General features: G+C 27.3%; 4 protein-coding genes and 1 long non-coding RNA gene across 9 annotated transcripts; 4 read left to right on the forward strand and 1 right to left on the reverse strand.

Moving 5' to 3' along the window:
* The first annotated feature begins 1,126 nt into the window (after positions 1–1,126).
* Positions 1,127–8,626, forward strand: LOC105662453 (lipid storage droplets surface-binding protein 2). Its single transcript, XM_012284941.2, has 5 exons — positions 1,127–1,277; positions 3,757–4,110; positions 4,644–4,878; positions 5,601–7,300; positions 8,518–8,626. The coding sequence occupies exons 2-4, from the start codon at positions 3,799–3,801 to the stop codon at positions 5,861–5,863; spliced, it is 810 nt and encodes a 269-aa protein (XP_012140331.2). The 5' UTR covers positions 1,127–1,277; positions 3,757–3,798; the 3' UTR covers positions 5,864–7,300; positions 8,518–8,626.
* On the reverse strand, positions 3,946–15,948 carry LOC143264640 (uncharacterized). Of its 3 annotated transcripts, none has more exons than XR_013038484.1 (3): positions 15,811–15,948; positions 7,504–15,731; positions 3,946–4,246 (listed from the first exon to the last, which is right to left on the reverse strand). It is a non-coding gene; the product is annotated as an uncharacterized LOC143264640 (long non-coding RNA). The 3 variants fall into 3 exon arrangements; XR_013038483.1 differs by lacking the exon at positions 3,946–4,246 and having other exon boundaries at positions 6,304–8,140; positions 8,235–15,731; XR_013038482.1 differs by lacking the exon at positions 3,946–4,246 and adding an exon at positions 6,304–7,063.
* On the forward strand, positions 10,107–12,360 carry LOC105662452 (lipid storage droplets surface-binding protein 2). The gene is made up of 4 exons (XM_012284938.2): positions 10,107–10,149; positions 10,522–10,862; positions 11,109–11,358; positions 11,541–12,360. The coding sequence occupies exons 1-4, from the start codon at positions 10,122–10,124 to the stop codon at positions 11,789–11,791; spliced, it is 870 nt and encodes a 289-aa protein (XP_012140328.2). The 5' UTR covers positions 10,107–10,121; the 3' UTR covers positions 11,792–12,360.
* On the forward strand, positions 14,100–17,381 carry WRNexo (WRN RecQ like helicase). Of its 3 annotated transcripts, XM_003703141.3 has the most exons (5): positions 16,070–16,457; positions 16,521–16,745; positions 16,813–16,957; positions 17,062–17,163; positions 17,241–17,381. In XM_003703141.3, the coding sequence occupies exons 1-5, from the start codon at positions 16,369–16,371 to the stop codon at positions 17,316–17,318; spliced, it is 639 nt and encodes a 212-aa protein (XP_003703189.1). In that variant the 5' UTR covers positions 16,070–16,368; the 3' UTR covers positions 17,319–17,381. The 3 variants fall into 3 exon arrangements, 1 of the variants encoding a protein (XP_003703189.1); XR_013038480.1 differs by lacking the exons at positions 16,813–16,957; positions 17,062–17,163; positions 17,241–17,381 and adding exons at positions 14,100–14,402; positions 14,492–14,780 and having other exon boundaries at positions 14,856–16,362; positions 16,521–16,644; XR_013038481.1 differs by lacking the exons at positions 16,070–16,457; positions 16,813–16,957; positions 17,062–17,163; positions 17,241–17,381 and adding exons at positions 14,100–14,402; positions 14,492–14,780; positions 14,856–15,858 and having other exon boundaries at positions 16,521–16,644.
* Positions 17,372–18,250, forward strand: Lipt2 (Lipoyl(octanoyl) transferase 2). Its single transcript, XM_003703142.3, has one exon. It carries the CDS (start codon positions 17,372–17,374, stop codon positions 18,086–18,088), a length of 717 nt encoding a protein of 238 aa, XP_003703190.1. The 3' UTR covers positions 18,089–18,250.
* The last annotated feature ends 41 nt before the right edge of the window (positions 18,251–18,291 follow it).

Genomic DNA, 18,291 nt, shown 5'->3' on the forward strand with positions numbered 1-18,291 from the left:
ATCTTGCTTGAACATTTAATACATTTCAATTTGAAGTTCAAGTCCAATTATAATTTGTATAGTCAAATACCATTGAATACAAAATAGTCACAACATTTTGAGTTATAACTAGTTATTGCTAAAAAATAGAACAGAATGCTGTTAACAAAATGTACCTAATATCCAACTTTAACAACCATAGAAAAGATCTAATTAAAATTACAATTTTGGTATATATATAACTCAATGAAAATAAATAATTAAGTTCTAACTAGTTATTACTAAAAAATAGTGCAAAATGCTGTTAACAAAATGCATCTAATATGCAACTAAAACAATCACAAAAGAGTTCCTATTAAAATTACAATTTTGTTGTATATATAACTCAATGAAGAGAAATAATTGAATTCCAGCTAATTATTACTAAAAAATAGAACAGAATGCTGTTAACAAAATATACCGATTATCCAACTTTAACAATCATAGAAGAATTCTAATTAAAATTACAATTTTGCTGTATATATAACACAATGAAAATAAATAATTAAGTTCTAACTAGTTATTACTAAAAAATAGTGCAAAATGCTGTTAACAAAATGCATCTAATATGCAACTAAAACAATCACAAAAGAGTTCCTATTAAAATTACAATTTTGTTGTATATATAACTCAATGAAGAGAAATAATTGAATTCCAGCTAATTATTACTAAAAAATAGAACAGAATGCTGTTAACAAAATATACCGATTATCCAACTTTAACAATCATAGAAGAATTCTAATTAAAATTACAATTTTGCTGTATATATAACACAATGAAAATAAATAATTAAATTCTAACTAGTTATTACTAAAAAATAGTGCAAAATACAGCTACCAAAATGCACCTAATATCCGCGTAAAACAGTGACAGAAGAGTTCCCATTAAAATTCCAGTTTGCCTATAAAACGTATATGTACAAAGTCCTCCCCGGATGCCGAGGACTGATTGCGAATGATCACCGATTTTCATCCGTTTTTACGTGACAGTTCCCCAGCGGTGCTGATAACGACAAAAGCCCTGTCGTCTGTCGCGGACTTTGAAGCCTTGTGTAGCTTGTAGCACATGTTTGATCACCGCTTGCGGATATTCACCAGTCGATTTTCATTGGCTCGTTCGTACGAACCTTAGCACGCAGACAGTAAGCCGGTTATAAGAGTTGAGGTTGCGTTTGAACAAACGCATTTCCACGCGCGCACTCGTCGCGACCGTATCGCTAACGATTAGTGTACCAACGGACAACAACAACAAAAAAACATGTAAGTGTATTAGATATTAAAAGTATGTGTTTGGAGAATTTTGTGGTTCTGTTTAATAGACAATTTTGAGAAATTCGAATGTTAAGTTTATAGTTTGGAACATTATGCGATTATGCGAATTTATCTTAATACTATGTTTATAAAATTTAATGTAATATTATTAGTGTTAGTTAGTACTGATTTAATTATTATTAAATGGGTATGTAAATGGGTAATGTAAGTGCGTATGTAAGTAGGTGCAATTGTTCAAAATTTAATTTCCAATTTCTATTTTTAGTTTGGTATTTAATTTTGTAATAATATTAAATTAATGTAATAAGTATTCAAAGTGACTTATCTCATTTATTATTAATTATTACTCTTATCTGACAATGATTAGTTGTTTGACATGAACAAATCGGTTTTAAATCTTTCACTCAGAATAAATTTATTTGCAACGTGAAAGTAGAGATACTCTGAATGTGAATCATTTTTCAAATTTCAGTTTCTAATTCAATACAGTACATTATAATATTACTGCTATTGAAACGATTCTTTTCTACATTCAATTATTTATCTAATTAATATTTGACTCTTTTAGAAGAGTCACAATATTAGCAAACAAAATCAGAAAATACAAAATCTGAAATTATAAAAATTCAACAATTTTCAGTGATTATTTTTAAAATTCATAAAATTAATTGCTATTATTATTGACAATTATATTTATTTGTCAAATTTAATCTCATGTTGGTACAAAACTGTCCTTTGTTCAGATTAATTATTCAGTAATTAATTATATATTAAAATTTGAAATGACCCTCATGAAAGTCAACTGACTAATAATCCTAATTGAAACATAACAGTAATCACTTAAGAGAAGGAATTTATACGGTGAACCTCTACAAAACTGTCAAAGGTGAAAGTTAATACCGTTGTATTGACTTTCAATTTCAAAACTTTAGAAGGTGTAAGTTTGTAATTCGTGAAAGCTTGTGCGAAATCACGGTTCCAGCGAAAGCTAAGGAAATGTTATATATAGCACATGTATGTATGTATGTATGTACAATATTCAGCAAGTCCATTGACCTCTGCATTATCGCGATACTTCTTTTCCGCGTTTTGAGTCTGAAATTTATAATGAACGTTCTTTAAATGCTTTGAAATTAAGTAGACTATAAAATCACTTTTTGTAGAAGCATTATTATATTATTTTTTTATATAGTACTAGTTTTAATGTATCAGTTTTATTGATGATCTATTTTATGTATTTGAAATGGGAAATTGATTTAAAGTAGCAATTTTTAATTTATTATTTGGTAAAACGAAGTTAAAGTATTATGTTAATATCATCTAGTATAAATAGTATAAATTTTAATATATCAGTTTTATTGATCATCAATTTTATATATTTAAAATGACAAATTGATTTGCAATAGCAATTTTCAATTTATTATTTGGTAAAATAAAGTGAAAGTAATATTTTAATATTATCTAGAAATAAAATAATTAGTTACTGTTTTTATTAAATAAATAACACAATAGATAGATATTAAGATTAATTATTAATATAAACATGAATATTTAATAGTACTTAATACATTAATTAACAGTTAAGAATTATTAATATAAATTAAATAGTATATTAAATAATATTAAACATAAAAGTAAACGTGATATTTCATGTGAAATTTTAAATCACAAATAATTCTCGAGTATAGTCCTCTCGATGATCTCACATGAAAGACAAAAAATGAAAAATTGCGAGTCATGAATTCCATGAAATATGCAACCGTGAAAGTATTAAATTGCTGGCGCTAATAACATTAATTCAAAATCAATCAGTGAATATAGACATTTGTAGTCAAACATATTAGAACATCAATTATTATTCAAATATAAATTTACTGTATTTTTATAATATAATTAAAATTTTTACACTTAATAAACTATTTATTAATTTAATGTTAAATTATTTTTCTATATTTTATATTTTATATTATTTTATAATGTTTAATATACAGTATAATATTTTACTTACTCAGATACTCTTATATTGTTTAAGTTGAATTTGATAAAAAAATTACATAAATTAGTTTCACATTTTTAGAAACAATAAATAAATTGATGTATCTATATTATTTTTTCAACTTGCAGCAATTATTCAATTCACTAATAAAAGCATTCACAAAAATGCATTTAAATAGCGCTAATATAGTACTAATTATCTAAAACACCAAATTAGAAGCTTAAATTTGAAAAACACTGACTGATTCATTGAATTAAATATTAAAATACATCAACTTATATTTTCATATTAATTTAAACAAGTAGCAGTAAATCTTCAGGTCCTTCGGTTTTACTTAAATTAAAAAATAAAATTAGTATAATTAATTCTGTATACAACACTGAATTATTAAATACATTAATACATTAAGTAATTTACAAACAAACACAAAATCATTTCATAAAATCCAAGTAAAATATTTAAACATTTTAGATATTTCGGAGTAACTTCGAAAGTACCTAAAATCCGAAGAAAATGACGACGGAAGTAGCGCAACTTCCTCACATCGAGGTGTTCCATCGTCTCTTAGAACTTCCGGTGGTAGAGAGTGCCGTATCAAAATCAATGGCGACTTATTCGCGCGTGAAAGACTGCCATCAGTTGGTTCATTGGACTTTCACCACTGCAGAAATTTCTTTGAGCAATGCGACTAAACAAGCGGTACCCACTGTTGCCCCTATCGTGAAGAAACTCGAGAACCTCATACACTTTGTTGACCACACGTTGTGCCTTGGTCTCGATAAAATCGAAGAAAAAGTTCCGTTGGTTAAAGAGAAACCTGAGCAGGTTAGAAATCTACCTTTCTTCCGGTTAACGAAAAAACAAAACTTTAGATTACTTTGAAATAAAAGATACGAAAGTTATTTCTATTTATATAATTTATATTTCTTCAATTCTTTATGGTTTCATTTTTAAACTGATACTGAAAAGTAAGAAATTTTTTATAACGAGGTTTATTTGACGATAACATTTTTTTTATATAATTATATTTACATAAATATTGTTTCTTCTTTTGATATTATTTATATTTGTGTAATCGTTAATTCTAGTAAATAATTGGATAACTGATATTAGATTACATGAGGGATTTACGAATTTTATTGGTTAGGTTATGAATGTTATTTCATTTTTAATTTTTTATTATCAATTATTAAATTAATTCAGCAAGTTATGAATTGTTGTATTATTATTATTTTCATAATAATTATATAAAATAATCATTTTATTTTGTATTTATTACACAAATTCAGTAACGAATTAATTATATAAATACTTCATTATGATATTATACTAATTATATAAATTGTGATTTATATTAGATTATAGAAAATGCGTATATGATGGCAGTACAAACCTTATCGAATATCACATCCGTTAATCACTTAATACTTGCACGTGCTGCAAACTTGAGAGACAAGAGTTGGAACAAAGCAAATCAGATTTTGGAAACGCAATATGGCAGCGCGGCAGTCAGGGGTTTCGATAATACTGCCGATATTGTCGATAAACTGATCGATAAATATTTTATACCGACCGAAGATGAACAAACAATGGGTAAAATAATTTATTTACAATCTTACGATTTAAGTAATTATCTGATTTTTTGTAATAGTAATGGTATTTATAATTCCCTATATTCACAAATTTTTTATTTTTCGAATTTTCAAATTTTCAAATTCCCAAATTCCTGTATCCTCAAATTCCTAAATCCCCAAATTTCTAAGTTCCCAAATTCCTAAATCCCTATATTCCCAAATTTCCAAATTTCCAAATTTCCAAATTCCTAAATTTTTAAATTTCCAAATTCCCAAATTCCAAAATCCCCAAATTCCAAATTCCCAAATTACTAAATTTCTAAATTCCCAAATTCCTAAATTTCCAAATTCCCAAATTCCTAAATTCCTAAATTCCCAAATTCTCAAATTCCTAAATTTCCAAATTCCCAAATTCCTAAATTCCTAAATTCCCAAATTCCTAAATTCCCTAGTTCCTAAATTCCCAAATCCCCAAATTCCCAAATTTTCAACAAATCAAATCGTCAGATCTCAAATCCCCAAATACACTAATTCCCCAAAGTCCTAAATATAAAAATTTATAACTTAAAAAAAAACACTAAAAACATCTGCATCACTGATTTTCTTCCTACGTCGCCATTTTCCCTAGACAAACCTACCATACTCTCCCCTATACATTGTACAGGTTAATAAAAATTTCTATAAAAACTAATCAACACATAAATCCCCCATTCGATAAACAACAATTTACTTTCATTCTAGTGACAAACACAAACGAAGAAGATAAACTGCTGCACACACTGCAAACTGTTAGCCGTTTATCCAATAAAGCTGCTCGTCGAGTGTACGCGAATATAATGCTCCACTTAAGGATCCTCAACATGGACAATTTTAAAGCTTACATTAGATCTGTGGCACAATTTTTGCAATTAACAAATTACCTACATTCGTTAAAACATAAGCCGGAGGATCATGCAACAAATTCGAACAATGTCTCGAATGCGGACATCAAAAAAGTGAACTGAAGGAAACTCATAACTCCATTGATTTCGTATTTATGTTTCCTATGAATTATTTATTTTTATAAGAAGTATTTATAAAAAGAACACTACGTTACTTCATCTTTTCGTAAAATCATTTTTGTCATTATAACATATTTTTTTATCGACGCTATATTTTGTAAGTACGGTTCTTATTGAGATATAGCGAGGTCGTAAAATACTTTGGACACTTAAAAGTTTATGAAAGTTAAATACTGTAAATAATAAGGTTTTTAATTTTTTTAAATTCAGTATGTCCAGCAAATTTCTATTTCAATAGATACTAAATAATAGTTTAATTTACGATCTTGCTGTATCGTTAAACGAAATTTGTCGACAGGTTTTAACGTATAGGTGTTAATGAAAACATATGGCATTGTAATAACTTTTTAAAATATGTACTTAGCATATCTTTCTTCTTCGTAATATTCGCAAGTTTGTCTTTGCTTCCACTTTGCTTATAATGTTCTTTTGACATTCTATTGTTCTATTGAACCTTGCTGTTTAAATCCCAAAAATGTATTGACATGTTACATTATGTTACATAGCAATATGAATACTTGATTAATATTTGAAGACGTTAATGAAAGCATAATTTAGAATTACGTGTTAATTTTGTATATACATAAATGAAATAAATTTTTGATGTAAAAAATTATTGAAGTTTTATTTATGAAAACCTGCATTATGATATAATAAAATTATGTTATGTCGCCACGCATTCATAACTGCGTGTTATATCATACACGCATTACACTGTTTCGCGTTATGTAATATACATAAAAAAATATTTAAATAAATGTATATAAATATCAATCCAATTAATAATAAAATTAATAATTTTATATTTAAAAATTTGCTTATTCAAACTCCTGCATATTTCACTGGTATCCACAATATTCTAGGGACGCAAATGTCCCATATCACTTTTTCCATGATAAAACTAAAACCGTTCCTAAATTTAGCATCCATTAAACATGCGATAAGGAGATTAGCTACAAATTCATAAAAATATAATTTCCTCGAGAAGCGTAATTTCTACGGTAAATATGCGTCCTGTCGGTAGAAAGTATCACGTGTTTACATTTGCATAGACTGATATCCCATAAGCACTTGTTTGCTTGCAGTTTCTCAACAAATGATAAACAAAGACTGACTAATAACACTATGTAGACTATATTTGCACTGTGAAACAATTTAAAGCTTAATTAAAATTGATGAGTGCTTTATCTGCTGTAAACTCCTACATTTGTTTAACACGTGTATATATGAGTGCAACATAACCTTATCTTGATTAATGATAAGAAAGGAATAGATAGAGATGTCTTGTATAATGATTATTTGTTTTCAGAGGCCAAGAGGAGTCCAGAAAGCACACGAATAATTTAGGAAGAGTTTAAAGAGAATTTGGAAAGAACCTAGGTCTGCAAATAATTTAGAGACAATTTAAGAATAATTTAAGAAGAGCAGAGAAAATTTAGGAAGAGTAGAAAGAATTTAAAGAGAGCCTAAGCAAATTTTAAGAAAACTTTAGAAATAATTTAAAAAGATTCTAAAGACAATTAAAGAAGAGTCCAGCTTAACTAATAATTATAATTACTATAATTAACTATAACTATAATTACTTGTAATAATGTACTGCATCAAGCAACCACTAAACCATCAGTTGCTCATCTCCTTCTGCAGAGTTGAAAGGTCCCTCTTATAATTAGAACGCGCATAATCGTATTACGTATGCATATTTTCGTTGTCTAAGAATATCATCAGGTATCAAAATCACGCAATTAATCGAGACATAAAGTCATCCAAATCATGCTTCTCCAAATTCTATGAATCATCGTAATTTTCTTCAACGTCGTACAACGTAGAGCAATGATTACGTGACCTCCACGTCATAGACAGTGCGTACGTGCGCACAGGCAGCTGCGCCGAAACAGAAATAAAGCTACTCACGTAGCTACTCGTCAAAGTGCCCTTTAATCTATCACTTTTATTTACAAATATGCATTTCATCATTCACCGTGTGTTTGCGAATATTAATCATGTTGTACTTTAAAATTCAAAGTTCTCCTCTATACACATTCTTCAATTCATTCAATAATTTAAAAAAGATATTTAAAGCATTCACTATATATGCAAATCAAATATGGCGCTTAAAAATCTAAACTTGCAAAGCTTAAAATATGTAAAATATATATAAGTAGGTAACGTACTAAATATATATGTATGTAGTACAGAAAATAATTTGCTTATGTTTATAATCTGAAAAACATTTGGTGCTCATTAAGATTTGTTATAGGAATGTTAAGAACAAATATTTTATAATGGACTCAGAAGCCACTTTCATAAACCTTACTTTTTCGCGCCACAGTTGGTGATACATTATTTTTCATAGTTTCAATATTTCATAGTTACAAAACTGCAAACTCATAAAGTCATCAAATTTCAAAGTCCTAAAATTTTTAACATGAAAGTTCTAGAGTTCTCGAGTTCCAAAGTCCCAAACTCACACAAACCTCTACATTTAAATATCAAATGTGTTTGTGGAATATGTAAGATAATTGGAGGGGTTCTACAAATAATTCCTACAAACCTGAGAACCCTCTATCCCCACTTACCGTCATTTTCTGCCACTTTAGTTTTCTGCGTACACTTGTCGCCAGTGTTATTGAGTCTGTCGCGTGCATTATTGGATATAAACCGATCAATTACTGTTGTTTCATTGTACAAACTGTTGCATCAAACACTGTAAGTATGTCAATAATGAATTAAATATTTAAATTGCTAAATATATTGAAGAATGGTATTAGTTCGCACTTAATTCTGTAATAATAATAAAAATAATTGTTACAACTGTAAGGTACAAATTGGTAACTTTACGTTTTGAGACAAACGAGGTCAGTTGTGACATTTCATTGTTTCAATTTTTTTTTAAATCTGAAACAATTTTAAGATGTCAAATTCACTGATATATTATCGAACGATAATCGTAAAGATTCGAAGTGTTTTTTTTTTAGTCAAAATAAAAATTCAAAGACAGTTAAACTTGTAATTGTATTTAAACCATAAGAAATGCATAAGTACATGTTTTTGCCACATTCATTCGAGAACAACAGAAACACTTGCAGTTTAACGAACGATTTTATCGTAATGAATATTTAATGTTATTATTACTACTTTATTTTTAATCGTATTATATTATGCGTCATCACCGTCAGTTAACTGTTTGTCCGATTATGTAAATAATGAAACGGTAATCTTTATTGACACAGTAATATGTCTGATAAAAATAATTGCACAGCGCATCATACTTAAATAAAAGATTGCGTTGTATAATAAAGATCGATAATTCGATAGCAGAAGACTGTACTGCAAAACTGTTACAAGTTTACAAGCTACATACTGTAATACCTCTTTTTTCCGAGTTTACTTTTAACAAGTTTAAGCTTGGCCCTAAATTTTTGTTAGTTACTCAAATGTAAGGAAAATTTAATTAAAAAATATCTCATTATAAAAGTTTAAAAGGAACAAATTTGAAATTTAAAATTATCGAAATTGTTTAGTAATTATATTGTTTTATATAATTCACTTTTATGTAGGTGAATAAATATAAACAAATTTCAATTCTTGCAAAAAAGATGATACATGATCCTTACGACTAAAGTTGTATTGCTGCATCCCTGTTACGATCTATGTCAACAAGGCCGTATTAAAAGTTACGATGCCGGTATATCGATATAGTCTTAAAAGCATTTCATAATACATTAAATTTTGTAATCTGTAAAAATCTATATTTGTATATTTATTTATTAACTGTAAAAAATTTTGAAAGACAGAAACATTGATAAAGATTTGGTCCGCACCGGCAGTACACCGCTAGATCCAAAAATTAACCACAATTGATACTTTCTATTTTTTATATATATATTGTATAGGTATTTTATATATGGGCTATTTTTAGGAATATTATCCTTATAAAGTTTTATGACGGAAAATTTTTAAGGAAAGAAATTTAAAAATATATATATATATATAAAGATTATAGAATATTGTACACAATATAATTACTGATAATGATAGCAAGGTACAAAGTACAAATCTCTATATTCATTTATACTATGAAATTGCAAGTTGTGATCTTATGCTTATGCAAAGACCTGCAAAGTCTATGATTCATACACCATAAATGTCTGACCATGATAATTGTTAACATGTGTTTTATTTACATTCTAGCTAACAGAACATGAATTATACACGAAATCTTGTAACGAGTTGAGTAATGTACAATGACTTTGTCATTTAAAAAACATTTGAATCTATATATATTTCTTATTTGCACAAGTATGATTCACATGTGTTGCAACTGTTACAATTACTGTTTAACTTTCATCACTGAATCCTCACATAATATTTTTATATGTTTCTGATTTGTACAGCTTTAGGCATATATTTTGTATATGTTTTGCAACAATTATTTTTTTACTTTTATCACTGTCTTCAAAATTATTATTAGGCAATGCTTATTTATTTATTAGGAAACTTACTCTAAATGTATACCATAGTTTTGATATATTTGTTTAATATATTTTATATCAACAACTTCAGTTTATATTTCTTGCCAATAACATTGTTAAATGTTTCAGAAAAAATGGAAGAAGTCAAAGAAATCACGGGTAATGCTGTAACAGAAAGTGCACCACATTTTGAATTGCTGGATCGTGTAAAAAATATTCCTGTTATACATTCAGCAATTGAGAAAACAGGATCTACATATTCTTACATAAAAGATTCTAATCATTTGATCAATTGGGCTCTCAGTTATGCTGAATTGGGTCTCCACTATGCAACAGCTACAGCTGCTCCCATTACTACTCCTTTAGCTAAAAAGTTTGAAGGACAGATTTTTGCGGTAGATCAGAAATTGTGTGAAGGTTTAGATATAGTTGAAGAAAAAATACCCATCATGAAAAAGCCTCCACAAGAGGTACACACATAACATTTAATAAAACTTTACAGAATAAGGATTATTTTTAATAATTAAAAATAATATATATGTGTATGTTCTAATTAAGTAGTATTAGGTTGAAAATATTGATAACAATTTTGTTGTAATTAATATTTAAATGTCACTGAATAACAAATATTTTCTGTTCCAGTAGTATCAGTTTACTACATAAATCTCAAATACTCTATATGGTAATATTAAAGTAATACTGAATATCATTTGCAGATTTATGATGCAGCTAAAGCAGTAATGAGTAGTTCTTTACAACCAACAATTGATAAACTACATGTTGCAAAAGAATCAGCATCACAACAAGCGTCTACAATCAAAGAAATTAGTATAGCAAAGGCTAATGAATTACTGAACACACAGTATGGTAATATGGCAGTACAAGGTGTGGATAACACAAGTCTCCTCATTAATCGTTTACTGGACCACTACTTCCCACCTGTTAAAGAAGAAGAAATCAAACCTGGTGTGTATACAGAAAAAAGGTTGATGATTTTGAAGATAAATAGTATTTGCAGAACAAAAAAACAAATTTTTTGCGAAATGAGTTGCCAATATTTTAGACAATTAATATGACCCTCCTATTGCAAATACTATTTGCTGTTTTTTAAAAATAAAACATCTAAATATTAAAAAATTTCATTATAGCCCCAGTGTCAGCTGATGAAAACAAGGTGTTACATGCAGTACAAACCATTGGTCAATTATCAACAAAGACTGCAAATAGAGTATATCATTCAGTAGCAGCACAGTTGAAAACAGTAAACAAGGAAGACGTATCATCATACATATCTAATGTTGTATCTATACTTCACCTGACGCATTTTTTAAGCTTGAATGACAAACAAAGCGATAAAGAAGCTCAAAGTCCAACCGAAGAAAAAGAAAAAGATAAATGAATGAAACATTTATTATGCTAGTATTTATATATTCATGATATAATGTTCTATGTTAATGTATACTGAGTAACATAGAATTATTAAAAATACTAGTTTATATAATCTTTTACAAGATAATTGTTAAATGTGAAAAAGCAGAATATCGTTGCGGATGTTTATGCAATTATAACATATCGAAATATACAAGAAAGTATGTATAAAATATGCAACATGCACAAAGTATATGCACTACACAAAATAAATATATTTTTAGATCCGTCTAATTAGAAAATATATATATATTTACATCTACTTTCTATACTCATCGTTTTTATAAAAATATACATTTTCATAAACATCCGCAAATAAAAAATTATTTAATCTCGATTGGAGAACCTGACAAAATTGTTTATTTTTGGTTGTAAGAAATTATTGTCCGTGGTACAAAACACTCGCAATTTAAAGTTTAGGAATCTTTTATATTGTAATAAAAAAATATTTGCACTTTATATTTTTTGTATATGAACAATTTGCAAGTATTATATTATAAGACATGAATTTGAATATTAAATTTTTATTGTATAAATTCATTGATGCATTATTAAATATTTTTGCACCATTACTTCTAACATTTTTAATATCTTAATAGGTTGACAACTTTGCAGATTTATTTTATTATTATTTAATTTGGATACATGCCTCTAAATTGAGGAAGGAATATAATACAAATAACTATTATATAATCAAAATCCCAAGAAATGATTGTCAACAGATTAAATTACTTTATTACTTTTGCTAAAATTGTCCTTGATCAATTAATGTTTAATTTTAAATCAATTAACAAAAATTACCTCAAATGGGAATACCCTGTTAAGCACATTTTTTAGTATCAATGTCAAACCTCACATCCGCAATGTGAATATGATATATTGTAACACAACACCTGTGGCTTTAACAAATGATCAAGTTTCATTTTGTTGATCAAATAAGTTAAAACCTTCCAAGCTATTTCTGGGGTCGTTCTCTCTGTGTCAATTACCCTCATTGATACAGGTGAATGAACACAGAAAAAGGAAAACCCTGTATTATTTTGAATAGTTATATGCAACTGAGGATTCCTCTAAATGAAGAGAAAGTATAAGAAAAAGAATGCCTTAACACATGTGGGTGAAATATTGCTTTCTTTCGTTTCAAATGTTATTGAGTTTATTGTTCCGAGATCATTGGAACATAGATAAAGGTGTACTTTGATACATACTTCGACAAAAATTTATTATACAGGGTGGTCTCTGCAACTAGTACAAGTCAAAGCTCTAAAACGGTAGAAGATAGAACAAAATTTCAAAGATTTCAAAGAGAGCATTTTAAAAATTTAGAGGTCACCTTCGCTTTTTAAAATAAAACTGAAACCGAAGAGATAACGAATATTTGTCACATCTATAACGATAAATATAAAAGTTCAATGAACTCGTGTTTTCTTTGTTACAGATTATTTTAACAATTATCAAAATCATTAATTTGAAAAACATTTCGATAACCATTTTTTAAAATAAATTTTTCCGTATAAAAAGAAAAAGATACTTTCAATGATTCGCGTATAAAATGCACGATTATTGAATTTTGCAATATACATAATTTTAGTTGCAAAAATATCACGTGTAAGGAAGCATGATAGTAGCGCACTCGTACGCCGTTTTAAGAAATACCGATATCATATTCTAAAAAATTCCACGGACTTATAATACTTTGCAACAGAAGAATAATTTGTATTATATTGTCGATTGACGAGCAAACAATTCCACGGTAAATCGACTCGGGAATCAAAGTGTATGTTTAATTACTGAGAAAAACGAAGTAAATGTAAGAGTGCGCATTTCGAAGATTTATTATATTGGGTAAGTATCAATCACTTTCTTTGGTGTATATATAATTTGCAAAATATTTGTCATATTATGAATATGCTAATAATCGTGTGCTAAATTTTCATTAAATTATCATAATTTATAACAAATCGTAATTAAAATGATTAATGTTGTGTATAAAACTTAAGAAGACCATAGATGATCAATATAAACTGTCAATTACAAAACAAATATATTTAATTGAATAACAAAGTTTAAAAGTATAATGTATAAAATATCTTACTAAATAAGGGTACACATTTCAAAGAGTTATATTAAAAAGAATTAATGACACTCTTCTCAACTGAAATAATTTTTCATATAACTAATTGAACAAGATCTCTTTTAAAAATTTATAATTTACAAAAAATTATGTGTATTTACAGGCTGTTAATTTATGACAAAATATTTAACTATTATCTATTAGTATGGACATAGAATTACCAGATTATGTTTATAAAATACAAGCTGTCAATCGTGCACGCAAAATACCAAGTGTAAATTATTTGTGGGATAAGTCCATGGAAGTATATGGTCGTGTAAAAGAAACAAATGTATTTATTCATTGGGCATTTAATACAATGGAAAATGTTCTAAATACTGTAATGGAAAAATCGTTACCAGTAGCTAAGTTAATGGAGAAGCCAATTTATACTTTGGATAAAACATTTTGTCAAGGACTTGACTATGTAGAAGTAAAGTTGCCTATAATTAAGGAAGAGCCAGAACAGGTTTAATATTTACATTTATAAGTCAATTAGATTTAATTAACAAAATATCTTAGTTAATATAAATGTATATCATAAATTTATTATTTCAGATAATAAATCGTACTAAATCTATTGTATCCAAAAGTCTTGAACCAGCTGTTAAAACATTTATTGAATTAAAACAAGAAACTGAACATAAAGTTAGAATTATGACATTACTAACTTATTACAAAGTTTATTACTTAAGGATATATAGTTGGCAACAAGCTGATCGAGTTATGTCAACTGAAATAGGGATTAGTATTTTAAAGACTGTTGATAACACTACTGATTTTGTTGAACTACTGTTGGACAAATATCTACCTGTTCCTTATCATGAATTTCATACTAGTACAACAGGTATGATATTCAAAAGTTAAGTATAGGAAAGTATTAATGTTTTATTATAATTAAAACTTATATTTTCTTTTGTAGAAAAATTATGCAATGAAGATGGAAAATTCCATCATACTGTGAAAAGGCTAAGTGAATTTAGTTCCCGTGCTTCCCGACACATTTATTTTGCTTTAGTAGATAGATGGCAACATTTATACAACATAGAAATTCTTGTTTTAATATTATATACTCTTATTGTTATTCAAACAATCAAACTTTCTGAAACAACATTATCATTCATTTCCAAATTATTGAATAACTGTCTTGTCACGCATTAAAGTGAATGTAATCTATAATTTACTGTATTCTGTATAATTGTAAATTATGCATCATTGGTTAAGAGATATGTGATATGTTAATGACATAAAACATTTTGTACATATTTATCTTGCAATCTTTTATTTGTAAATATTAAGAACAAATTATAGATCTGTTGAAAGTTAATTTTTATACAATCTTTGTACTCTCTTATTTATAGTATAAAAATATTAAATAGTATTAAACAAAGGATGTGAAATTATTCTTTTTTTACTATTATTTGATAATTATTGATAACTAAACATATATATACTTGAAAAGTCAAAATACTATTTTGAATCTTTTAATGTGTATTATATCAAATTATGTATTTTATAATAAAAATATAATAAAAAGGGAACCAATTTAATCGTAGCTTTCTTAAATATTGTATGTATGTACTTACGTGAGAATTAAATTATTAGAAACACAACTTTTTCAAGCTTTTAAGATTTTAAGCTCCTGACCTACCTACCTTATAACCTCCCAAACATCCACACTTTCAAACTCTGAAGTTTCAAAGCTTTCATGTTTCCAAACTCTTTCTTAAGCTCCCAACCTTCTAAATTCCAGAACTTTGAAGTTTCTAAGCTTCCATCAATGCATCAACGTTTATTACTACAGAAACAGTTCATAATGCAAAATAAGTGATAATTTTGAAGAAATTAATGAACTTACATTTATGTTTATAACATACTTGTATTTCACGGATGACCGAATATTAAACCATCTTCTTGCAGCTTGAGTGAATCCAGAAAGCATTTCGTTTCTAACGTTGTTTCATTAACGCTGTATATACATGGTGGACAGTAATATTATACATAAAAATAATGGCAATAGGAAATAATATTAAAAATGTATTTACAACATAGAAGACCACCAGGTATATAAGCTGGGCATCGCACCATTATGAAAGCGCTTGCGCGTTACTCTTGGTTACAGTTAGCGCCGAATAAACGAAAATTGTTTGAAAAATCCGGTTATGTGTGAAATAATATAAATAATAATGTTGTGTAGTCATATTTATTGATACGCATTAATATATAATAAAATATTTTATTAAAAATAAAATATTAAAATTTATTTTGTAACAATTCTTTAGAAATTTTACATTTTATAGTAATGTGGTTATGATAACCTGTTGCAAATGAGAATGACAATAAAATAGATATTGTAATAATTCAGTTTGCTTTTAGTACTAAATATTTTAATAAATATAATTAGAATAACAATTTATAACAAATAAAAGGTTAATATGTCAGATTTACCAATAATTTCATTCAAAGGGCGTATTAACTATGTCAGTGATTTTGATGCCTGTGCTATGATTTGTGATAACATTATGTAAGATTTACATAATTAACATGACCCAATAAATAGAAGATATTAATGTATGTCCTATTTTAGCAAAGAATTGGATAATTATGATAGTGACATAGTACCAGTAGGATTCGATTTAGAATGGCCTTTTAGTTTTCAAACAGGAAGTGGAAAAACTGCTTTAGTACAAATATGTTTGAATAAAAATGTATGTCATTTGTTACACATATATTCATTGAAAAAACTACCTGCTGCATTAGTAATTCTTTTAACTCATCCGAAAGTAAAACTAGTTGGAGTTAATGTTAAAAAGTAAGTTTCTTAATAATGAATACTAATAGTATCTTTTGAGTTGTAATCTTAATTTTCCTATTTATAGCGATATTTGGAAACTGGGTAGAGACTTTAAGGAATTTCCAGCGAGTAAAGTTGTAGAAAATAATTGTATAGATTGTGGTACATTTGCAAATGCAGTATTAAATCGATCTTGTCGTTGGAGTTTACAGAAATTAACTGAATATGTGGTTAGTTTTTATAAAGTAACTTAAAATAAAACTATAGTACAATATATATATAATTAAAAGCATTATTCCTTTAAATAAACCAAATTTTCATTTTATCATTTTAGCTAAAGAAAGAGCTAGACAAGAATCCAAAAGTAAGGAAAAGTAAATGGCACATACATCCTCTAAATAAAGACCAAAAAATGTATGCTGCAACAGATGCCTATGTATGTCTCTTTTTAATATCACTGCTTTTATGTAATTTTATTTTTATGTATACTGATATTTTTATTTTTTAAAACAGGTTTCATGGCTCTTATACATTACCATACAAGAAAAATTGAATTTACAAAAAACTGAAGATAGCATAAGTTCGAGTTAATCAATATACAATAATATACAAAATTGGGGTAAAAAAAATAGTACAGCCTTATTATGACTTCAAAATTAGTTAAAGTTTTATGGGCTGGCCGATTAAGTTACAATACTGGACTTAAATTACAAAAAGTATTATCTAGCCAACATCATCAGAATTTAACCCAGGATACTTGTAATACGTTAATATTGCTTGAACATGATCCAGTGTTTACTGTTGGAATTAGGGATAAAGGGTATACAATTGAAGAAGAAGAGAGGTTAAAAAAACTAGGTGCTGAATTTTATAGAACAAATCGAGGTGGTCTAATAACTTTTCATGGTCCTGGACAATTGGTAGCATATCCTATATTAAATTTGAAGCATTTTAAATGCAGTGTTAAATGGTATGTTTCTCAAATAGAAGAAATGATTATTCGGTTGTGTGCAGAATATGGCATTAAAGCTGGAACATCTCCAGATACTGGTGTGTGGGTGAATGATAGAAAGATTTGTGCAATTGGTATTCATGGAAGTCGTTATATAACGACGCATGGTTTAGCTCTAAATTGTAATACAAATTTAAGTTGGTTTGATCACATTGTGCCATGTGGTATTGAAGGAAAGGGTGTAACTAGTATTAGTAAAGAATTAAACAAAAATGTAACTGTTCAAGATGTTATACCACTTTTTCAGAATGTTTTCCAGACTCAATTTGATTGTAGATTAATTCAGTATTCAACAGAAGACTCTTTGAAATTGCTTAAAACTGTCAATAATGTGTTTATGAAGAGTTAAAAGGTTTTGTGCTCAATGTAGTTATTTTAATAAATTTATACATATCTATAAATATTTTACTACCTAATTAAGTTTAGAAAATGAAACAATTAATCAGGTCTAGGAAAAAAGATTTTGTCACCCCAGCTTCTTGTATTTTATTTATTTTTTTTTTTTTTTTTTTTCAAAAATAAATGCCTTCCTCCAATTTTTTTTCAATTAAA

The sequence above is a fragment of the Megachile rotundata genome, chromosome 6, assembly GCF_050947335.1.
Source record: "Megachile rotundata isolate GNS110a chromosome 6, iyMegRotu1, whole genome shotgun sequence".
In the NCBI taxonomy this organism is placed as follows: domain Eukaryota; kingdom Metazoa; phylum Arthropoda; class Insecta; order Hymenoptera; family Megachilidae; genus Megachile; species Megachile rotundata.